The sequence below is a fragment of the Aulonocara stuartgranti genome, assembly GCF_965226115.1.
Source record: "Aulonocara stuartgranti genome assembly, chromosome: 14".
Lineage (NCBI taxonomy): Eukaryota > Metazoa > Chordata > Actinopteri > Cichliformes > Cichlidae > Aulonocara > Aulonocara stuartgranti.
The window spans coordinates 22,282,118-22,306,511 of NC_138950.1; the positions used below are offsets into that span (position 1 = coordinate 22,282,118).

At 39.7% G+C, this 24,394-nt stretch overlaps 1 protein-coding gene across 3 annotated transcripts in view; it reads left to right on the plus strand.

Annotated features, from left to right (window-relative positions):
• Window positions 1-13,037, plus strand: part of pdgfd (platelet derived growth factor d) — a 54,823-nt gene extending 41,786 nt beyond the window's left edge. For all 3 annotated transcript variants that reach the window (XM_082503681.1, XM_082503683.1, XM_082503682.1), the window contains 3 exons: window positions 1,167-1,383; window positions 6,979-7,196; window positions 10,230-13,037. In XM_082503681.1, the coding sequence (XP_082359807.1) occupies window positions 1,167-1,383; window positions 6,979-7,196; window positions 10,230-10,364 (570 nt within the window). In that variant the 3' untranslated portion in view covers window positions 10,365-13,037. The remainder of the gene's footprint in view (window positions 1-1,166; window positions 1,384-6,978; window positions 7,197-10,229) is intronic.
• The last annotated feature ends 11,357 nt before the right edge of the window (window positions 13,038-24,394 follow it).

Here is a 24,394-nt window from a genome sequence, read left to right on the forward strand (position 1 = left end):
TATGTGGGTGCACGTTTTACACTAGTACATATACTCTTATACTCTTACAAGGATTAGATAATCCAAAAAGAAAAGCTAATACAAATGGTAACAGATGACAATGTCTTTATTTAAACAACAATGCAAAGGGGCTTTAAACATTTTATTTCAATATTCAGTTGAGCTCTTGTGAACATTTATTTTATAAGAGATTGTTTCACATTTTGATAGGAAGATTTACTGATACTGAAATTATCATTTTTATAGGATACTTATTAAGCCACTTTATTTAAGAGCTTACAATAAATCTTAACAAATCTCAGCGGCTCTTGCCTGTTTCTACATTGGATGAATCCACGTTTCCCCCTTAAATTGCTGAAGCCTCATTAGGACCCATGTTCTCTGACCTTAATGAAAGTCATTGCTGATTAGGGCAGTCAGTGTCATACCTATAATGTCCAACATGTCATAATAATTATACTCCTAGAGTAGTGGTCATCCAAATATCTTTTGTTTAATCTGGTGCTACGTTTTGTGCACCCCTGTCCTGACTATTGTTGGGAAGAACTGACAAGAAGGAGATTGTGATTTCAAGAGTGTATGTTCGATATAAGAACATGTTTTTAAATAGCAGAAATTCTGTGTTTAATGTTTTTCCCCACATGTGTATATCTCAGACAGTAGGTTGACATATGCACAAACAGGTGACATATAGCTAAAAAGCATTGTTGCAAAGATTTTGGCATTAACAATATTCACATGAGGTTTAATAGGGTTCATTGTATTGTTAATATGTGCAATATATGCTGTAATGCTCATGTTCAACCATGTGATGACTGGTAGCATTTTCAATTTTGATACAAGGTCAGCCTCACACTCAAGAGTGCTTACAGGCCTGGATGCACTCATTCATTTGAGCAGAAGCGCTGTGTGTGTAAAGAGTGAGCATTTACATTATAATAAATGGAGTTTCTTAAAATCCAGATTTTGCTAAGTTTATAAATCTGATGTTTATTCAGATTTTTCAGAAATCTGTACAGAATTCTGATCAGAAACAAACAACAGCTCCAAAGTTATGGCTGTTGCTTCAGCTGTAATCCTTTAACTGTGGAAATTTAGGATAAACTGTGGAATTTAGGATAATTTAAATAGAATTAAAGAACTAGTTTTACTCTTGACCTTTGCAGGACAGTGGTGGCGGGAAGGTGTCAGCGGCGGTCACAGAGCAGGCACCTTTTTCACTCGATGATTTAGACAGAACCATAGCTGCCTTTGACACTGTGGAGCAGCTTCTCAGATCCCTCAACCCAAACACATGGAGACAGGACCTGGACAGCATCTACACTCAAACACACATACATTATAGATCCAGGGCCTATCACCTGGCAGGCAGACATAATAAAGGTAAGTTTTACATCTTATGAAAGTTTGACCTTATCTGACCTTAAAGAAGAGGTCAGATGCCCAAATTAAGATTATATTTATAATCCCCATATATAATTCCCTATATGCCTATATGCTGTCAGTATAAACAGTGGCAGTAAAAACATAATTGTGAATACTCTGTATAGCATTATTATCATTTTGACCTTGAAATCAATCTGTTGACCTTGAAGGAGAGGTCAGAGGTCAAATGTGACATGATATTTTAAATCTTTATATGTTGATAATACAAACCACACCTGTAAAAATCATAGTTTCTAAGTTATAAGCTTATTATCTTTTACAAATAAATCATTAAGGTGACCTTGAACACCTCTATGCTGTTATCAGTGTTGGGCAAATGACTTTGAAAAAGTAATTAATTATAGTTACTAGTTACTTCTTCAAAAAAGTAACTGAGTTAGTAACTGAGTTACAAGATTCTAAAAGTAATTAATTACTTGAAAAGTAACTATTGCATTACTTTTAAAAAAATGTTTAACCCTCTGGGGTCCAGGGTATAATTGGCATAAATAATTGGTATAAATGTTTAATGAATCATATTTCATAACTTTAAATGCAAATATAAATTGTCAATTTTAAAATCAAGTTTTGCAAACAACAACGTTATTTGCAGCCATTTACCTTTTACCCTATTTAAAAAACAAAAACAAATTCAAACTATTTACAGAACAATCAGCTGTTCTGCATTCAATAAGATGCCACACAAATTATTTGTGCCACTCCAAAAAATTATTTCTGTCCACTGTAAAGAAGAACATCACAGCCTGATACCTTCAGGTCTGACAGCAGCAGGTGTATCACTCCTTTTTCTACCTGGAGACAGCAGTCGCCTCATTCTTCTGACACACAACGCAAAACTATCCACAACACCACACACTAACTACACAAGACATTATTCACACCACTGCTCATTATATAGTGTCTTTGTAGACTTATGTGTTGTAATGAGACCAGCTAACTAGTAGTAATAATGAACTAGTTTATCTTCAGTCAGACAGTCAGCACACAAGTGGATGCTGGGGTGGTGGAGGGGTTGAAAGAGCAGACAAATGTGGCGCTATGTCAGAAACAGAGATGGGAAATCTTGCAGCTGAAACAGGGCGTCTGGTATATGACACGAGGACGATGAGGCTTTTTATTGCGTGTGCTGTGTGACGCAGTGCAGTTCCTGAACCACCTCGCAGGCTTCGCTTCATTTGATGCCGTAGGATGAAAGTCATCCCTTTTTATTGTTCTGCAGATGGTGATCCTCAAAATCTCTGCTGCGTGCACAGTATTTCTCCTCGTGCCGCTGCGGTCGGTCTCTGGTAGCTTGAAGGGGAGGGGGAAGAGCGTGAAGCCTTGTGCTGACCCAGACAGACCCAAACAGCAGGAGGCCCATTCTAACATACCGAGCTATACATAAAACTCAGTGCTACACCACTGCAGAAGACGTCTGCTGCTGTAATTTGAAGGAAATTAGTCATGTAATAACTTTGATGGAGCAAAATTGTTGCTGGATGTTCAAATATAGCGCAGATGACAGCCAAAGACAACCCATGAAAAGGTGTATTAGCCAGCCTCTGTCACTTAAGAAAGAGATCTGTTGTAACATTAGGCTTTCTAGTAGGTGAGTGCATTAATACTTAATTTGGCTTTTAGGAAGGAATATATAACAGCAGGAGAAACACGCACATGCACTTCCAGCATAGTGATCAAAGTAACGGTGACAACTAAGAGAAGTCTGATTGACTATGATTGAAAAAGGAAACTTTAAAATATTTTTTCTGTTAATACCAGAGATCTTTTTTTCGGGGGGTGCTCCATTTTATGTGCAAAAGTATTGCCGTAAGTTGTTGCATCATCGAATTGCCCTTTGGGAGGGTTTATAGTGAGTCAGTGACAAGTTTAAGGCGAGACAGAACAACGCAGCTCTTTACTGTGAAGTCAATGCCAGCGACCTGCAGTCATTCAAGCAGCAGATTTTATCCTTGGGGATACAGACTGCAGATGTCTTTGACTAGATATGAAAATTAATATGCTTATTCCATACACAATAGAAAGGGAGTGTTTGTGTGTGCATGTCTGTAAAAAAATGTTCAAGCTTGCAGCATTTGCAGTGCTTTTGAGCCATCTCTCTCCTGTTTCAGTCTTTCTACCCGAGGGCTGTCCTGTTCCTTAGTAAATATTTGTACTTGACAGCAAATCTATCTCATTTATTAGTGCACGTGTGCGTGCGCATGCTGGATTGGCACAAGGACGAGGCTCTGTGTAGGGGCAGTTAGTGCATTTTGCAGGACTACCTAGAGCTGCATAGATGCTGCAGGTCTTCGATACACAAGTATAGCTCTCTCTAATTGGGAATTCAACCTGTGCAGTGGAGCAGAAATCTGCCACAGTCAGCAGCTTGGCTTTGCTTTCATTAAGACACACATACAAAGACACCCACCTCTGTTCTCATGAAAGACAGCGAGCCAGATGATAATATTAATTGGGTCGGCTCCAGGTCCGTAAAGTAACTCACACATATTCAGCCTCAAACAATTTCAAATGAAGTCGTCGTAATGCTAATACAAATAAACTAATCTTCAAAGAAACTGAGGGGTAAACACTGGAGCAGAATATGTTTTATGACCCTATGATGTGTTCACGTTGATACTGTGTGAGTGACACAGTCATTCTTGGAGTGTTGCTTGCTCATCTGTCTCTGTGTTCTTTCCCTCCCCTTTCCACACCAGTGCCTTTCTGGGATTATACTCATTCTCCTTAAACAGACACCTGCAAGTCTCACACATACACACCTGCAAGCTCACAGCATAAAAAAGAACCCCGTGCCTTCACCGTCAACCGTAAAAGCATGTGCCTTACCCCCAAAGTACACAAACACACTTACTGGATTTGCTCATTAGAGGCAATGCAGTAGCATAAGTCTGAATGTGCTGCTGTCACATTGTACAATCTAAAGAAACATTACCTCACAATTCTGTCACCAGACATGAAATTATCTCTTGCTGAAAATGTGTCTTTTTTTATCTTTAGTAAAATCGCAGACTACCTACATGATGGGTTCACTGTCATTTGCAAGCATGGACAAGGAATAAAGGCTATAATATGGTTGTAAATGTAGATTCATTTAGTTCAGCTGTATCCACACTTGACCATTCTCCAATTCAGGGTTGTGGGTGGGAGGCTAGGTCCTATCCACTTGTCATAAGGGGAAATAGACAGGATACGCCATGGATAGTTCATCACAGGGCTAATACGGACTGACAGATAACCTGATTCCCTCCCATCCACAATCTAGGGCCAATTTAGAATCACCAGTTAACCTGACAAGCATGTTCGAGCACCGGGGACCACCCAGAGGAAACCCGTAAAGACACACAAAAGACCCCATCCAACCAGATGGTTCAAACCAGGAGTCTTTTTGTTGCGAGGTGCCAGGCTCCACATGGCAGTTCTTTCCCTTGTTAGAAAGAATTTGAGTAGCAAATGATCATTATTCTTAATTTCCTGACATTTTTATATGTATAATAAGATTTATTCAAATGAGCAGATAGCTTTAAACTGATTTCACACTATCTTCTCTACTTATCCAATATTGTCACACAGTTGTCCTCATTTAACCTGCTAATGCTCACACAAACACTGACATTATCCACTTTTCATTTAGTCTGACGCAGATGTGCAAATATCAGCTGCCTGTAAGACAGAAATCGAGGATTTTAAAGGAAGAGGCAAACGTGTGCAGCACCTCAACTAGAGATAGCTTTCATTTGATGCATTTCTTTTCTATATAACTCATAAGTCTGTTCTTAATTTCTTATGACCATTTTACTGAAAAAGGAGGCCTAAAACAACCATCATCAGTGTTATAAATGCAATATATATAGAGCGCTATCTACCTTCACTTCTCCTTCTCTCTGCCCTGCCAAAGGAAATGATAAAATCTTTCCCCGCATTTCTCTCCTAATGGCAGCCATGCTGTCTTGCTGCCAGTGTTTTTGGTTTGTTTTTTGTTTTTGTTTTTTTTTGGGGGGGGGGGGTTACAGCACTACCTGAACTGCTAATGAAGCTCTGCTAATGCTGACAGTTTTACCTTTAAATTGTTTCAAGTACATATATATGGACAAAAGCTCTGCTAGGGTTTGAGTGCTTAAGCCACGACTGTACTTGATTAGTTTAGGGCTTTCTCCTTGTACTCAGGGAGGACAGTTGCTTTCTACTATAAAGGTGAACGTATCAGCAGTATCTTCTTGTTATGTTGCTTTTGCGAAGCTCCGACTCAGTCATGCATCCCTGAAGTGGTTTCTGCAGGCGGTGGAACATCGGACTGTGGTATAATAAGTGCTGAAGCTTTGGTACTCGAGTATGACTCCAGCAAACTCTAGGAGACCACTGAATAAACATTTAGAACTTTTACATCTACTTTTATCAATGCGATAAGTAAATGAAAGTGAACTGTGTAATAATTTCTTTAAAAAATATAAAAAAACTTGTGTTCTTATCCACTTTATGATTTCTATGCCGCGTGTGTTGTAAAGATTCACTGCCCTTGGTATGGACAGTGCAATGATTATTATTCTGCTGATGACCACAATCAGTGAGCAATCAAACCACCACTGATTGTTGCTCTGCTTCTGCTGTCTTTCTTCTATTCTTCCTCTTATCTTTTTGCCTTCAAACTGCCTGTGGTCTCTCTGAATTGCTCCCAGATTAAATTAAAACACTCGTGCTGTTTTTCACAGACAAAACAGCACGAGTGTCGGTTTCATTTCTCTCATTTGTCTGTGCATAACTGAGATAACTGTTGTAGTTCTCTGCTTAACCACATTACAAATCAATCTTTTCATCACAGTTGTTTGTTGGCATCAGAACAAATATTCACCTTCTACATTTTCACCGAGCAGACTTATGTGAATAATAAACGTATAAAGATTCTAGTCGAGCTCCTGGATCTGAATCTTTAGCAACAAGTGCTTTAATTAATTATTTTAAGTGTCCACCTGTCAAATAATTGCCTTAATTCCCTCAAAATGAGTTTTGAGTCATTGCAGCAGGTCCAGTGTGTGCTAACTAGGTGATTTTTCTTCAAAGTGATGACACAAAGAAAGGCTGTGATCTTTTTTTACTGCATCTCTTTCAATCCTCTCTCCATCTCTACAGTCACTTGTCATTGAAGTTGTCCCCATAACTAATAGTGTCTCCACCTCTCAACCATTTTCACTCAGTCAATATTAAGGATATTTTTAATGTAAATCACTCCCGTCCTTCCACGCCATTCTTCATTCTGTGCCTCCACTGTCCCAAACATTTGTCTTTATCATCACATAAAGCAATAACTGACCTGTCTCTTTCAATCTTAGTGTTAAAGGGAACTTTGCAGTGTAACACAGTATAAAAAGAGCTATTTTCCTTAGTGTATTTCTGTCATACCATAAAACACAACAGATTAAAAAAAGAGAAGGTAATTTGCTATTGTAAAAATTTGTAAGTCTTGATAAAAAGCACAAAGCGAGAAGGAAAAAAATGTGATCGTTTATTAATTTTATACTTTTCTGCATTATTGTCAAGTTGATCTGAACCGGCTTCACAACGATGTCAAGTGGTACAGCTGTACTCCTCGCAACTACTCTGTGAACTTGCGAGAAGAGCTGAAGACCACCAACGCCGTCTTTTTCCCTCGATGTCTGCTGGTGAAACGCTGCGGGGGCAACTGTGGCTGTGGCACTACTAACTGGAATAATGGTTGTACCTGTCAGGCCTCCAAAACAACGCTCAAACTGCACGAGGTAGGTTTAGCACCATGGAGGCACTCACACCGAGTTCAGATAATTACAGATTTCCAGACCACACAGCATCACAAAGAAAGAAAGAAAAGACGTGCAAGCTATACAGACACCCACACAGGCACACTAAGATATTTGGATCTCACAGTAAACCAGCAGAAATCTTTTTTATATGGGGAAAAAGAGCAGAAAAATTAGAGGGTGTGAAAGGGAAATTTGCTACATATTCCCTCTACTGCGTCTATCTGGTGAGCAATACCTTTCAAAGATGTTTTCCATAATGGCTCATGTGATATTTGAGACTTTTGGTGTAAGAGATGATTTTGCTACTGTTACTGTTGAACTATGATGGAACTAGATGAGTCCACCAGAAGAAGCAAATTGTAACAACCATTACACTGTTTGTTAGTAAAACTGTTGTTTTCAATACATTCTGTTTCAAAAGAAAAAAAAGTTTCTTGTCCATAAAAACAATAGTTCAAATCATAAACAGTTTAATGTACTCAATATTTTTCCGTGAATGTTTGTGCATATTGCAGCTGTAATTATGCAGCAGTACATGGGATCGTTAAGGGTTCTTCTTAAAAAGTCTGAAAATTAATTCAGCAAAAAATCGCCCTAAAATGTCTCACACTTCACAAACTTTTGCTGTCTTCATTAAATACTGAGAGGGAGCAACAAATCATATTAACCTTGGTCACACATGGCGATGAATGAGTCAATGGACAGAATGTATAATTACAAATGTACTGTAATATTTACAAAGTCCAGCAATACAAACGGCATACATATATATATTGTGAAATCTTTTTTAACTCCATTCACCCCTTTCTGCTCATTACTTCATTTAAATTCAATTCAATTCAGCTTTATTCTATTCATGTAGCACCAAATTACAACAACAGTTGCCTGAAGGCACTTTACATTCTAAGGTATAAAATACAGAGAAAATCCCAACAATTGTATGATATCGTATTGAGTGAAAAAAGAAAGGTGAAGGTGAAGAAGAAACACTCAGTGCATCATGGGAAACCCCCCAGCAGCCTAGACCTAACTAAACTGTAAAAGTTGAGAGGGTTCCAGTCTCCCAAAACCAAACTGGGAGCTAGTTCCACAGAACGTATCATTAAGCACTGAGATTTATCTGCAGTAGTTCTGTAAGAACATTTCTGCGTCTATTACAAACAAAGAAAAACATTCCTATAATGCACTTTTATTGCTAAATGTAATATATCAGAACTAAGACTAATACCACATGAATCATATCAAATTACAGGCCCATCGTAGACTAATAGGATACTTTCTTTCTACTTTTTTTCTTTGTGTTACTCAGATATATGAAAATCCTCAGATACATAGCAACATTTTAAGCCCAGTGAAATGCTGAGCTGGCATTACACTAATAGGACTATTTTTTATCAGCACTCCCAAATCCAAACAAAAAAACATCAATTAGGCCATAAAAATCATTAATTTAGGTTTGTTTTTTGTATGGTGCAGCGAGTCTGGTTACAGAAATGTTACAGAAAGGTGAAGCAGATTTATTCAAGCACGAGAATGACATTTAAAAGTTCCACATCGTGCTGGGTACACGATGCTGCGGAAGGAAGAGAGTGAGCGAATGAAAGAGGGACTGAGAGGAAGTGATTTAGATGCAGAGTGAGGGACAAGCAGGGAGAAATTGGGCGAGTAGTAGCGAGGGCTGCATCAACAATGAAACAGCAATGCACCATCAGTCTCGCGCTTTCTCCCCACTTCTCTTCTCAGTGCTTTGTATGCCGCCTCTGTCTTTCTCTTTCTAATCTCTCCATATCTCCATTGTAAGCATTCTGTCTCTCCCTTCCTCTCTCTCTCTCTGGGTTTCCATCATCCTTTCATTCTACCCAATTCCCATTTTCAATTTATCCCTTTGCAATCCACCATTCTTGTTCTTTAAGCCTGCCATTCATTCTTCTCTGTCACTTCCCTCCATCTCTTTGTGTCTTTGTTCTTGCATAGCATCATTATTGAAACATAGTCCATAGGGCTCTCTCTCACTGTCTCTCTTTCTCTCACTGTTAAAAATCATACAATGACAGTTTAGACAAAAGTGGGATTTGGGGTTGTAATGGTGCTATGTGTGTGAAAAGGAAAAAAAAGTGTATTGTGTCGGTACACATTGCACTGCAGAGTACAGAACCACTGCAGTTTGGGTTCTCATGAGTGTGTTTGTGTGTCTAAGAGAGAGTAGGGTACAGAGACTGTGACTTCCTTTGTTCACTCTTCTCCTTGCCGGTAATCACGGACCTGTAGCTGCTTCCTTCAGTGACTTAACTTCTCTAGAAACACGTTATTACTCACACTAACATTTCACTTCTGGGAAGTCCTGACATTAATCATTGGTCGCGTCTCTTTCATTGAGCTTTGGAAAACAAATTTGCTGCATCATTTGTGGAACAGTTTGTACCTTTGCTGTATTTTTACATTAACAGGAAATGCAGCAAATGGTGACTAAATCAAATTATGATTTCAGTGCTATGTATTTCCCAGTAAACATTTCTTTTGGTAACTTGTGTTTTCCTTATTACCTGATAATGGGAAAAGCTCCTGCTCCCAAAGACTCTGAACACAAATAAGAAGACAGGTTAAGACATGAACAGATTTTTAGTGTAGCCACTTACAATAAACAGGGAGAACAGAAACTCCCGAAAAGCCAGGAGAAGATGATTTTCCATGACTACCCCATCATCGACTTTGTAATCTACATTTTTGACTTGCCCACTTGCTTCAAAGCCAAGTTTTCTGACATATTCAAATCCTCTCAGGTAGCAGTTCCTCTTTTTTGTTGTTGTTATTGAACTCCTGTAGTGTTTTGTCCCGACTGGTGTGCTTCCTCTTGATATTTCCTCTTTTATATTCAAACAGGATTCAACAAATACAATCACTTGACAACACAAAACAACGTCTGGCAACGAGACGGAAAACAAGAAATAATTTGTGCCCATTTTCATTCCCATTCTGCGTCCTTACCATTTTTTCCCTCTGTGCCTCTTCTAGGTGCTGAAGTACGCTCCAGACCCCATTCGGTATCAGCGCCATCAGAGTCCAAAGGTTCGCTGGGTCATTGATGAAATTTTCCTCTCACATCATGAACAGTGTGAGTGCGCGTGTCCCTCCCAGCCCCCTCGCTGAGGCGGGCACATCTGGAACTGTTAGACGAGTTGTCCTTTCTATCTATTTTGCAATGGACTTCATATAATAATAGCACCGCTGACAAACATGCAACAAAGAAGAAGGTAACAATTGACTTGTAAACTGCAGCTCGCGTCATGACTTACCTTTCCTCTGTCTATGGGCCAAACCTGTAAATCCTGTAAACGCAACTCCCATCCCAATGTTTGCTATTTACCATTCCTGCAACTTGGTATTTCTGTCTTCACTGTTCGTGCTGCATTTAAACATTACATGTATGGTATGAGTGTTAACGTCTTCCAAAGAAATCCCCATTAAACTCAGTCCAATTTCTTTCCTCCCAAATTTTAAAACCGTCGTTGTTGTAAACTTAAATTTACATTTTGATGAAAGGATTTTAAGGGAGGCCAGCCTGATTGAACTGAACCTGAATTTTTCTCCAAGCCCTAGAAAAGAAGTCTTTTACTTTTATGTCACATGTTTTATTGCATTTTTTGTTTTAAATAAGACTGTTTCTAGAAACTTCAGGCAACTGCCACGAGCATGCTGAGATGAGTGAGTGTGAAACAGAAGGGGAGAGGGGGGAGAGAGGGGGGATGGGTTGAAGGAAGTTTACACAAAAATAACACTTGATATGAACTACAACCTCCAGGCTAACTACAGCCCTCCACATTAACACATTTACATGCACACACATCCACTCCAGGCTTCCAAAACCCAAAAAACTGTAGTTATTTATACAGGATCCTGAGGCTTCTTCTACTTTGTCTGGATATCACGCTCCTCGTTATCTGTCCGTCCATCCACACAGCTCATGCGTCTTTCTTTTCTTTCTCTCTCGCTGCCTCCGAGTCGAACACATCAAAGAAAATGTCAGATCCGGCTCCTGCCCCGTGCCCAATTTTCCAAGCATTCCTGGCATTCCAGCTGCTAAGCGGAATTCTGCTAACGCGGATAAAACCGCGACACTTAGACCCTGAACGCACAGCAAAGGAAAGAGAGAGGGAAACAGGAAGTTTATAGGAGAGGAGGCTGATGGAAAAGGGGAAATCGAGCCTTCTATTTGTAGATCACCAGCACGTCGGGATAAGAGGAGCACGATGCTTTTATGATAGATTCCAATTTTTTCTTGAATTTTCTAAATGCTCGTGTGTGTCACAATCTCACACGCTGCCCTGTAAGTTTGCAGAGATCTGTGGGAATTACCGTGAGCGATGTTCTTGATCTCTGCTCATAACACAAGCAGCACTTGAGTGTGTGTATGCGTGTCAGTCCCCCTGTAGCAGCGCAGGAAGAGGTCCTTTTGTTTAAAGGGTGGAGGGTTACCAACAGTCTGTAAGAGCTGGCAGCGGATCCAAGCATGTGAATGCTCAGCATGTGACTGTGTGTGCATGTGTGTGTAGCTGTCGGTTTAATGGAGAGTCAAAGCAGCAAAGCTAGAAATTAAATGAAACGCTCACATTGTAACACTGAATTATTATTAATAGATGACAAATCTGGGTAAGTTTAGGTAAAATGACAGATTTCTGAGGCGCTCTGCTGGAAAAGTGTACAGGTGTATGTAGAAGGGACTAGAAGGGACTACAGATACTTTACAGAACAAACATCTAAACGTAAATTATGATTTTTTTTAAACAAAAGCCAAATCATCTCTGAATCGCTAATAAATATTTTTTAATTTCTATGTGTTATTTCATTGTTAGACTTTTGGTACACTCAGAAAAGTGTTTTTCTTATCGCTTCTCATTGGGTTCTCATTGACTCTGCTTAGAGTCATCACCATCACTAATCAGCATATCAGAGACATCACATTCTGCAAGTTAAATTCATGCTGTGTGGTCAACACACAATGACTCAAGTCATTTATGTTATTTCAACAAAATGCTGTGTTTTGCCAGGTCAACATTTTAGGCTAAAACGTTTTTAAATGCATAGTATTGTGTTGAAGTAACACAAGGGACTCAAGTTAACTTTCTCCAATAAATCCAACTTAAGCAGAATCTTTAAAACCAACAGTAGTGAGGTTTGTTTTTTTAGAGTGCATAAGGACATCGGCTGCTGCAGTTTCTGGACCATGCATATAAAATAAAGGAATAGTTTTTACATGCAAATTGATGTATTATAAACGTAGCAGGACCTGTGGTTGTGCACCCGTGTGTGTGTGTGTGTGTCTGTGTGTGTGTGTGTGTGTGTGTGTGTGTGTGTGTGTGTGTGTGAGCGTGTGCATCCTGTGTCTGCCAGTTTGCTGCTGTTATCAGCACATTCCACTGTTGCATGCACCAGTGACATGCTCTTTTTTCCATGTAGCTGTTTTGTTTTCTCCTGCAGCTCTTGAATATGAGATCACATGTATCTCAGCGTAAAACTTTAACTAGTTTCTTAGGTCAAACACAAACAGAGGGCCTTTGGGAACATTTGAGAGTATCGTACCTTTCAAAGAGATTTGTTTCAGTTTCCCTTCCCAGAATTTCAACAGGTGGCTAAGTAGTTTTAACTCAGAGAAAAGCTGTTGATGTCTGTTTTAACGAACAAAAGTCAACCTCTGTTGCTCCATTCAAAATATATTAAAGACAAAACTGTATGCTTTACCTAAATAATTTATTGTCTTTTTCTGTTGTTTTATTTAAAAAAATCAGTCTGTTGGTTTTGATAAATAAAATATTTCAAGCATTATTGGCTCGAATGCTTTGTTTTGTGTTATTTTTCCCCAGCCAAAAAATGATTTTATCAGGTCTTTGCCCAGGTTTGATATGATATGGAACAATGACTTGTTTGATCACCTGTGCAAAGCAATGGCAAATCTGTGGCAGTTTTTTTTTTTTTTGTTTGTTCTTTTGTTTTGTAGTGGATACCTCACACCCGATGTAGAGAAACACTGAGAACTGCAAAGAGCCAACGCAAACAAAACCTTCTTACACACAGGACACAGGTCGCACAGGTCACCACTGAAACCGCAAATGCAATTTTTAAGAACAATGTAACACTAGTAGGTTCAGGAGGGGCTAAATAATTGAGCCAATCGAGTGTTTATTAGTTTTCCACAATCACTTTTCAGGAACGCCTCCACTTTTCTCTGAGCTGGTGATTCAGCTGCAGTCCAGCAACTTGGGAAAGATTTGGACAGCTGGATAATCGGACTGAGCTTTTATTTTTTTCCCCGCTTCGTCATTCACTCTGGGGAAAAATAAAAATAGAAAAACAAAATCTCTTCATTGCAGCTTTATTTCCTGTTGCTGAGGGACAGATGTTACGTTGAATTCACAATGATGCATATTTTGTCATAACAATGCATTTTGTAATTTAACTGCATCAGTTTCATCAACACTTCTCGTAACGCTGGCACAAATTATTTTGTAATGTTGTCTGTGTGGTTGTTTTTCCAACATAATATGCTCACAGTTACATTATGGACATGTTAGTTTACTTTAGTTTGCTACTATCATAACAAGTATTAGTTAGAACTAACCAGGAAGTCAACTTGAACTTCAGAAAATATTAAAAAGATGTTGGGGATATAAACCAAATCTAATGCTGCTCAAACTTCTATATTAAAAGGCACATTCACACATTGCTTTAAGTGTTATTATTTTTAAACATCTATCACAGTGGTAGTTTAACCAAAAACCATTTGTCATGTGAACTATAGAAGCTTGAGAATTGAACCGCCGACGTCCTCTCTATGCTACTACCTGAATCATGGTAAACACACCAGGTAAGCATAATCTTTCATCATGCAGGATTAATGTGTTAAAAGGAAATGTTATGACCAAAACCTCCAAGACTGTTTTTGCTGCCTGACCTCTTAGCAGTCTCTTCATGACTAATTTCTTTGCTACCATCACTCCCAGCTGAGGATCGTTAAACAGCTGCTGTTAAACTGAAGTGCGTTCTGCAAACGCAGGTCACGCTTCAAGTTTGAGGTCAGGTCTCTGGTCCGGCCAATTCGTCCACACCAAACTTGCTTTCTGCAGTGGTGCACAGTCATGTAGAAACAGGAAGGGGCCATTCCCAAACTGAACTTTGCAGTTGGCACAATGCAGTCAGACACGGTGTCAGATTTTACATGGCCCACCACTTTGTAGTTAAGTTCCTGTTGTTCCTTATCGCTTCCACTTTGTTATAATACCACTAACAGATTACTGTGGAATATTTAGTATTTAATTTCACAACTGAACTTGCACAGGTGGCGTCCTATCACTGTACCACGCTGGAATTCACTGAGCTCCAGAGAGCGACCCATTCTTTCACAAATGATTGTAGAAGCAGTCTGCATGTCAAGGTGCCCGATTTTATACACATGCGGACATGAAAGTGACTGGAACACCTGAATTCAATGATTTTGATGGGTGAGCGATTACTTTTGGTATTATAGTGTAACATTAGTGGGCTATGACCCTTATTAGGTGCCGTGGTAATCACACAGAGCAGATTAAAGCAAATCGACTGTGTGTGATATTATACAGGTCAACCTCACAACAACAAAGTAGAATGCTTAGGTCATCAGTAACAAGGGCTACCAGCTAATGTGACCCATGGCACTGTCACTGCCACTACAAGGCTAAACATGCACACTGTCTGCTGGATTCATCTGTAGAAAAGAGTTTGCTGTTTCAAGTCGTAATACTGCTACCCTTCCCATTTTATCCGAGTCTTTTTTACATATCTTAAGGCTGTTTCCTGTCCCAGTTGTTGCTGTGGCAACCCTTCCTGTGCTCTTATCGTTAAACAGCAGTCTCCCCTTATACAGCCCGACAGTCACATCCCAGTACAAACAGCCAGACATTTGTCCATCCATCCACCATACATCCATCCATCCTGAGTAGTTTTTGAATTACCCAAAGAGAGAGAGAGAAAAAATCCAACAAAGTACACTGCTCTGAGTCCCTATGGACACGGAAAAGACTGAATATGAAACATAGAGCGAGATAAACAAGAGTGACCAGAATTAAGATTGAGCTTTAAAAAAGTGAAGTAAACAGAGAGAGACTGTAGGGAAAGGCAGATCAATCAGAAAAGAGAGAGAGAGAAGGTCAGAGAGAGACGGGGCATGTTTGTTTGAGCCCATCATTCCTACACGGCTATTTTCGAGCCTGTCAGCAGCTTCTTATCTTTTCCTTGTGGGCAAACACACACAAAATGTCAACTCACTTTGTCTTACAGATTAGGCTGCCCTCGGGCAATTTTCATTTTTTCTTAAACATGCATACATTTAAATGACTGTCGTGCAGCCCCAGTAGTGAGGCTTTCTCATTCTTGACCTGATTCTCTGCTTCCTCATCTGTGCCTTAACCCTCCACTCAGTCTCTACTCCACTCGCTCACACTCGTTTAGCACTTTCCTTTAGATCGAGGTGTGTTTCACGCGGTCTTTCTGTTATTTCCTTCTTATTCGCATTGACTCAGTCTCCCCTCTTTGTGGCGTAATGATTTCTGTCTTTCTCACAGCATCAGGAGGAATCATAACCCAACCAGGAAATTAAACCTGGAGGGAAACATTCAAGGACCTTCATTCAAACCTCTGTTATGATATTGCTCTCCTGCCACTTCTTGTATATTTTATATTCCTTTTGTCATCTCCCTTTCTCTAATGGCGTTTAAGTGTACTTCTGGAAGCAATGGTAAGGAGGCTGTCAATTTTCAATCTTTTTTTGTGATTTATTAATAATAGAGTTAGTATCTTACGATCATAATACCTACCCGTGCTTGTGCTCTAACTGATTTATATATATATCTCCTTCTCAGCTGACTGGTGGTAATCCTTGATGATTTAATCTGGAAGATCTGAGGAGTCTGACAAAAGCAGAGGCAATGTTACAGATTAAACTGCTGCTCTCCCGCCTTATTTCACAGGACTTGAAGTTATTCATTCCATGTGTTTGTGTAATGTGTAATGTTTAGTCATATTACAATTACCCATGTTTTTCTAGTTTAAAGGTCAATCAAATGGCTAAATTAAATTGTAAAAGTATTGCTCATAGTGGCCCTTCAGCACTACTGAAATGTTGAGCGTCTTTAAGCTTGTTTTGGTTTATTGCCCTGACAAAGCTAGCATTAGAGAGCACATGGTCATTTTAAAAGCTTGCTTTTTAACATTTTTGTGTTCATACGAGCTGCAGTGCTGTTAAACTTGTCAACACTGAGTGCGTTTTTGTCTATCAAAACTTAAAGTTGAGTCGAAAGCACGATTTAATCTAGGGAGGAGGTTGAATTGTGCTTAATTAGCCTGGACAGTAGCGGGGATGGAAAGAGTTGGGTGAACTGATTAAGCGACAAACAGATTTCAGTGAGAAGAGAAATACACTTGACAAAGACAGACAGCGCCAGACAGGAAGATTTGAGGGGGCAAACTGATGGGAATTGACGGAGAGGAGAAGACTCATGAAGACAGAAAAAAAAGGCCTTAAGACAGAAGTGAGCGTTTGAGAAAAAGCGACACATGGGCAGATGATGAGGAGGTGGAGGATAGCTGATGAAGTCATTGAGGCGTGTAGGAAAGAATGGTGAGAATATGACCCTTAACTGAGACACGCTGTAGTGAGACAGCATTGCCCTACATCGCACACAGTGTGAACTGACATGCAGCAGAGACGAATGGGAGGAGCGCTGTCAATCTGTCCTTTCTTTAAAAAAAAGAAAAAGAAATTGTCTCCTCTTCTCCAGACAACTTCCAAGATAACAAAACAGCTTCTTTATGAGTATTTAGTCTTCAGCCACTTATATCACTCACAGAGTAACATGTGGCTGTTTTACTTTGTTGCCCACACGTGGGTGAGGATTGTCCTTTGGCCACTTTGGAAAACATTGCACAGTTTTTCTTCCCTTTGACTGATTCCTCTAATTACCCTTTTTACTTATACGCACACACATACAAACACCCGCGACCTGCAGCTCTTCCTCCTTGTCCCTTGCCCCCATCTTTACCCTCTTTCACACTACATTATAGAACAGCTTTCATTTAGGTATGAATATTAGATATTTCCTTTGAATAATGGAGAGAGACTTTATGTGAGGAATCTGCAGACATAGAGAGAAAAAAGGACAGTCCTGCTCGCGGGTCTTCACTTGCACATTTAAAATAGTCCAATAAAAATGACATTCTCACATCCAAACTGTCCCATTAAATAAATGATTTACTTAAAGTGCAAGGCAAGAATTCAGGTCTGTGTCTTTCTGTACACTGTGTTGCTTCAAAAGGTGGGAAACTGGAGGTGTCTGCTTGCGATGCAACTGCAGCTCTTTCTGATATACTGCGAAGAAAGAGTACTGTGTTTTCTGAGTGATACCATATTACAGCAGTTAGTGAAAAGACACCGATTTTTTTCTTTATTGGGACATTTTATGGTGCTTGGTGCTCTCTAGACATTATGGCGGTGGAATGCATTAAAAGTTTCACACATGGCTTCTAAAAGAATGGAGACAAAAAACAAATATCAGACTTTCTTTTTTCAGTTCTCAAGAAGTCAGGTTTGAGAAATTACGTTTATAGTTGCATGATATTGGAAGAGAACAGGGAATTACAGAGAAAAAAGGAGAGCGAGGAGGGTACAGGAAAAAACAAATAACACAAGCCCCAAGGCGCAGGATACACTCAAATTTGATAAAAGTGATTCACTGCTGTGTGTGTGTGTGTGTGTGTGTGTGTGTGTGTGTGTGTGTGTGTGTGTGTGTGTGTGTGTGTGTGTGTGTGTGTGTGTGTGTGTGTGTGTGTACAGGTGTGTGTAGGTATTACTTATAAGAGTTCATTCTGGCAGGAACCTCATGGCACACTTGATTCTCGCAGCCTATTCAATTACCTGAATTATCCGGTGCACACACACACACACTCTGCTGTGTTTTTGGAGCTTGAGAGGACATTACTTTGACTCTCATACATTTAGTTGGGAACTTACCCTAATCACAAGTCACCATTATGTTCACAGGATCAATCATATCCATGTGTCTCCTCATTGTAACAAGCTATGCAATATGCTCTGGCATGGAATGTATTGCACAGCTCTTCATTTGCATAATCATTATGTCTTTATGCAAATCAGAAGAGTCAAGTGTGACTCAGTGCCTCTGGAAAATCCCAATAATCTTTTAAACTAACCTTTCCTTATCTACATGCCACTGCTGTTTAATTAGCAGTGGCATGTAGAAAGAACACAGAGTCAACTTTAAATGCTTTCAAAAACATGCCAGTGAACTATTTCTGTAACAGAAGCAAATTTTGCAACCGCGTTGCAAACTTTACAGTTTATTTTAAATCGGACTGTATGTAAAGGATGGACACCATCAGCATGATATTACCAATTGATTTTGGCCACCATCCTGTTGTTTTCTAAGGAGCTAAGAGTGATCATATTTACAAGGATAGGAAGTTGCATCCATAGATTCATTAGCATTTATGCACAGTCGCACATACCTGCTAGTGAATGTTAAATAAGCTAATAACTTCTCTTATCAAAACTGGTGCTCTGACCTCTTGGCCTGTAACTCACAGCGGGCTTTGATTTTTTGCCACATAATCCCACACAGCAAACCTGGTTGTTCACTGGCTCATAACAGACATGAAACTTAGCAGACAGCTGCCAGTCACAGAGTCGTTGCAACTTTAAGTCTAAGCGGCACCTGAATGGATGAGTCATTAAAAAGTTGATAGCCTTAGTTAATGCAATCCTTTTTGTACAGACTACATGTCTTTAATGCTTGTAATGTGGGCATTGTAACACTGCAGTCTATGGGGATTGACTCGCTTTACTCACCAGCCTCAAGAGGTCACTCCAAGAACTGCAGTTTTTGGTACCTCCATGAAAACCTGCAGAAAACCTGCAATTAGTTTTTGTTCAATTAGCCACAGCTGAGTGTATATATGGTTGTAAGAGACTGCTGTACAGGGATAACACCTGCCAATTATAGCATGTTTATCTTCTTTTGAAAGCTGTGAAGTGGCAACAACACACTGACGTGAACATGTGCTATCACACCTATCCTTGTGCTTATTTTAAGCTGCATCTTCAGGCGAAATTTTAACCCTTTAAGACCTGTGAAATTACCAATAAGTTTGATGTGTCACATGGCCCTCTTCCTATTGAAAAAACAAAAGTTGTATCCAAGATGGCCAACTTCTAAATGGCCACCATGGTCACCACCCATCTTGAGGAGTTTGCCCCCTCACATATACTAATGTGCCACAAACAGGACTTTAATATCACCAACCATTCCCATGTTATTACGGTGTATCCATATAAATGGCCTACCCTGTACATTACATTAGCAGTGGCATGTAGAAAGGATTAAGGCTGGATGACAAGAATGTTACTTATATGCAACAAAAAAAATAACTTTTACACATGCTCTTTAGGACATTTTCACTTGAATTCATCATAAGTTACAAACTTGTAAGCTTCAAAAACAGAAAAGCCAGAAACTCTAAAAGAAGTCATTTCTATACTCAGATAACAAGCCTCACGCGGAAAGTGGCGATAAGACGAAGCATCTCATCCCAAAGCAAACAACGTGATCTGCCAGACCTGCTGATGGTTCTGTTATTGATTTGCATGTATTGCAGCCAAACAAAAAACACAATTATTATTATTAATGATTATTTAAAAGATGTATATATGAGTATTCTGTACACTCACATTTAGCCAAAACACTGAATATTTCAATTATTAGTGAATCAATGATCTTAAATGTAGGGCTAACTGTAAAGTTGAATTCTGCAATTCTCTGCACAACGTAAAGTGCTCCCACATACTTGCTAACTGTTCAAATAATTACTCTGAATTGTATATGTGAATACGGACTTTGCTTTGTTTAATGGGGACAGGATGTTGAGAGCAAAAATCCCCAGGGGGATTTGCACCCTGATCCTTGATGTTGTGAGGAAATAAGGCTAAAATAAACGTGCTTTCACCCAGGTTCAAATCTTGGCAGTGATGTATTTGGCTCGGCCCGTGCAACAAACAGAGTTGGCAGTGACTGCAGATAGGAACACTGCCAGTCATGTCCTGGTCACTGTATGGCTGCCAGCGGTTGATCAGGACCCCTGTTTTGAAGGGATGGAGCAATCTGCACGAGGCAACATGAAACTCTCGATGTGAAGCTCCACACTGTGTATCTGGTAACTGCTGATCTATGCTCTCTTCAGAGAATGACAAGGCTTGGCCTGGACACAGAATACAAACATACATGATGTGAATTTGTTAATGAACTGCTTTTTTCTTTTATACCACATGCCTGTGTTAACAGTGCTTTGTGTACTACTTTTGGATGCCTATCAAGCAACTACAGATGAAAACTACTTGCAGAGTCAAAGTACATTTCAAGTGCACATGCATTGGTCCTGAGCCTGTGCTATAAAATAAGTTTAACATCTTTATATCTGCATGCACTTACCCCAACATCTTCAGTCAGGATAATACACAATGCTCAACTAATTTTAACTTATTTATCAACTCATATCGACTCATCAAAAGTTAGCTCAGGGTTTCCTCTACGGGTTTAGATGAAAGAGGTAGTGTTGGCAGCATCTGACCAATCACAAACATGGATAATTACTTTCGGCAGAGCTGCTGATTTCACTAATAAAGATTAAATTATAATATTAGAAAAATATGAAGCTATTAGACTCCAAGAAGGCTGCATAAGCACACAATAGTCAGAACTCATTCCCCGGCCTGATGGTGCAGGGAAATAATCCTGTCATCCACAGGAAAAATCCCCAAAGTTCAGGTGGCAAGCCGAGGAGATGCAAGAATACCCATCTTCCCTGCAACCTCTCACTGAGGGAATCTGCAGACTGGCACAGAGTCCATCCCCTCTCCATGAGACTGGTTCCAGAGCCCAAAATGTGCATTGAGGTGAGCCCATCTATATATCAACTATATCAGTCTCCTTCCCCACCAGAGAGGTGATATTCCATGTCCCAATAGTTAGCCTCAATAACAGGAGATTGGACCACCATGGCCCCCCGCTGCACAACATACATTGCACCCAGCCTTTACAGCGACTCCTGGAAGTGTAAGCCAACAGGTGGCCAGGCCTATGTTGTTATTTTGGGCTGGGGCCCATGCACAAAGGGCCGGCTCCAGGGAGGGGCCCCGGTAAATGTATCCCAGGTACATTGGTACGAGAGAGTTAATCATGAAAGCAAAGTTGGAGGAGATGGCTGGGGAGAGGAGGTCTGCACGTCCCCATGGCCTGGACCCGGACAAGTGAAAGAAGATGGATGGATGGATGGTTGGAGTAGTAAAACACATAATACAGACTGAAATCAACACAGCTGCTCCAGACAAAGCAGCAATATAAGAAGAAAAGCACTGTACAGTAGTTAAAAGTGCTCTATGAGCATGTGAGTCAGTAAGACTGGAGAAAACTACTATATTAATAATATTTTTGGCCTATTTGAGGCTAGGAAAGAAAGCTAGCAAAAATGCTACCTGTATAAGTTAACCAACTTCTCAGTATCAGAACTCTATTATTAAGACACGGGAGAAACTGATGGATTATAATGAGCATCTGATTCCATTAGTGTTTAAGAGGCAGTTATATTGCTTATTCCTTCAGCTGCAGCCTCAGCGGTGTCTCCCAGTAACAGTCTGAGAGAAACTGAAGAATAAATCTAAAAACAGATTTTAAATACAGAATCAGTCTACTTGCAAATTTGATGTAAGGTCAGTTTTAGGATCATATATTTTTACCTATCAAAGAATAAAATCATAAAATTGTTTGTAGCCAACAGGGAAAAAGTTAAGAAATAAAATTCCTTGTAAGAATTTATATTTCTTACTAATTATAAGTGAGATCTGAACACATTAGACACAAAAAAGACTTTACGCCTCCCTATCATTGTTTTCATATTTCCATTCAACACTCTGGCCAAGCTCTGAAAATATTCATGTTTTCCCTGATCATACTCTTGTTTATCTCTCTCTTGAGGAAAGAATATCAAATAAAACAGAATCAAACACACATTTGTCATTGTCTAAGCTAAAGGAGGATTTTGGAAAGTGGGAGTCCTTGCCTCTTTCGCTGGGTGGTAGATTAAATATCATTAAGATGACTATATTTCCTAAATTTCTATATCTTTTTCAGTGTCTTCCAATTTTTTTAACTAAGTCATTTTTTAATAATCTAAATAGTCAAATCTCCTCCTTCATTTGGAACAAAAAACCACCTAGGCTGAATCAGAGTGTATTACAAAGACCGCGGGGCGCAGGAGGCTTAGCACTCCCAAATTTTTTGTTTTATTACTGGGCAGCTAATATAAGAGCATTATTGTACTGGATAAAAGACCATGATAATTTATCATCATCATGGGTAACACTGGAGCGGCTGTCGGTGAGTCAGTCCTCCCTGAGGTCTTTGCTGTGTGCCAGATTACCTCTGGCGGGACTGATCTCCAGCTTCACCACGAATCCTCTTGTTGTCCACTCACTGAAATTATGGTATCAGCTCAGACGGCACTTTAAACAGACTGAACTCTCTCTTAATGCACCACCGCATAGACATTGCATGTTCTCCCCATCCTTAATGGACAAGGCATTTAACATATGCACAAAGCTTGGAATAACATCAATGACTGCTCTTTTCACGGACAATATCTTTTCCTCATTTGAACAGCTGGTGAACAAGTTCAAGATCCCTCAGTCACACTTTTTCAGGTATCTACAACTCAGGAATTTTGTTGCTTCTAATACTGACTGCTTTCCGTCCTGTCCACCTCCATCCCTTTTGGATGATATTTTTGATTTTAAACCAAATGCTAAGCGGGTTATAAGTGATGTTTATGAGCTGTTAAGTAATTTTAGGCTGTCCACATTGCAATCACTTAGGGAACGATGGGGAAGTGATCTTGGCCAATGGATTGCAGATGACACTTGGCATAAGATAATCAATAGAATTTCTTCGTCATCTATTTGCCTTAAACATGTGGTGATTCAGTTCAAAGTTGTTCACCGTCTCCATTGGTCTAAAACTAGACTGAGCAAAATCAAGGATGGGTGTGACCCCACATGTGACCGGTGCAAACAAGAGCCTGCTTCCCTATTTCACATGTTCTGGGCATGTCCAAAACTGGGTAGCTTTTGGAAAAGCATATTTGAAACCATGTCCAACATATTTGATGTTCCAATTGCACCCTGCCCGTTTATAGCTATTTTTGGGGTGACACCTTGTGATGCCAGTCTTTCCAAATCACACTCTGATCTTCTGGCCTTCTGCACTCTTTTGATATATAGAATGATATTATTGAAATGGAAAGAGCCACTTCCACCTGTATATGGGCAATGGGTTAAGGGTGTCATGTACTATACTCAGCTGGAAAAGATCCGCTACACTGTAAAAGGTTCGGTTCGGAGGTTTTATGACACATGGCGACCTTTTCTTACTTACTTTGAAAGATTAAGTCCGGATACTATTGCTTAATGTGCGTGTGAGTGGGGTTTTTTTTGTTTTTTTTTGTTTTTTTGTTGTTGTTGGGGTTTTTTTGGGGGGGGGGGTTTCCCTTGCCGTTGTTCATTTATTTTATTATTTACTTTGTATCTGTAATTTTATTTTATTTTATCTCTTCTTTCCTCTCTGGCTGGGTTTTAGTTACACTGTTCTGGATGGGTGGGGGGGGGAGGGTGGGGTGGGGGGGGGGGGGCACGACTGTTTGTTAATATTGCCATAATTGTTGTTGGAAGCAATTCTTTGTTCAATAAAAAGGCCTTGATCAAAAAAAAACACACACATTTGTCCACTTCTGCAGATAAACAAAGGGAACATTGTGAAGACTACCACAATAAAAGTATAATAGAAGGAAAGCTCTTCAAAAAGAACACTTTGATGATCTCACAATCGTGAGTGTGTGTGTGGTATGTGGCTTCTCTACAAATTAGAAATGATTTTTGTGTGCACTGGAAAACCCATCCTGGAGATTAGGTCAGACAAAAAAAGGCAAAAAAAGAGGTGCAAAAAAACAGGAAACACATGTTAGCAGGGGCTACATAGCTCACCTTTGAGTATCTATCGCACACAGTGTATTCTGAGAATGTTTTGATAGCC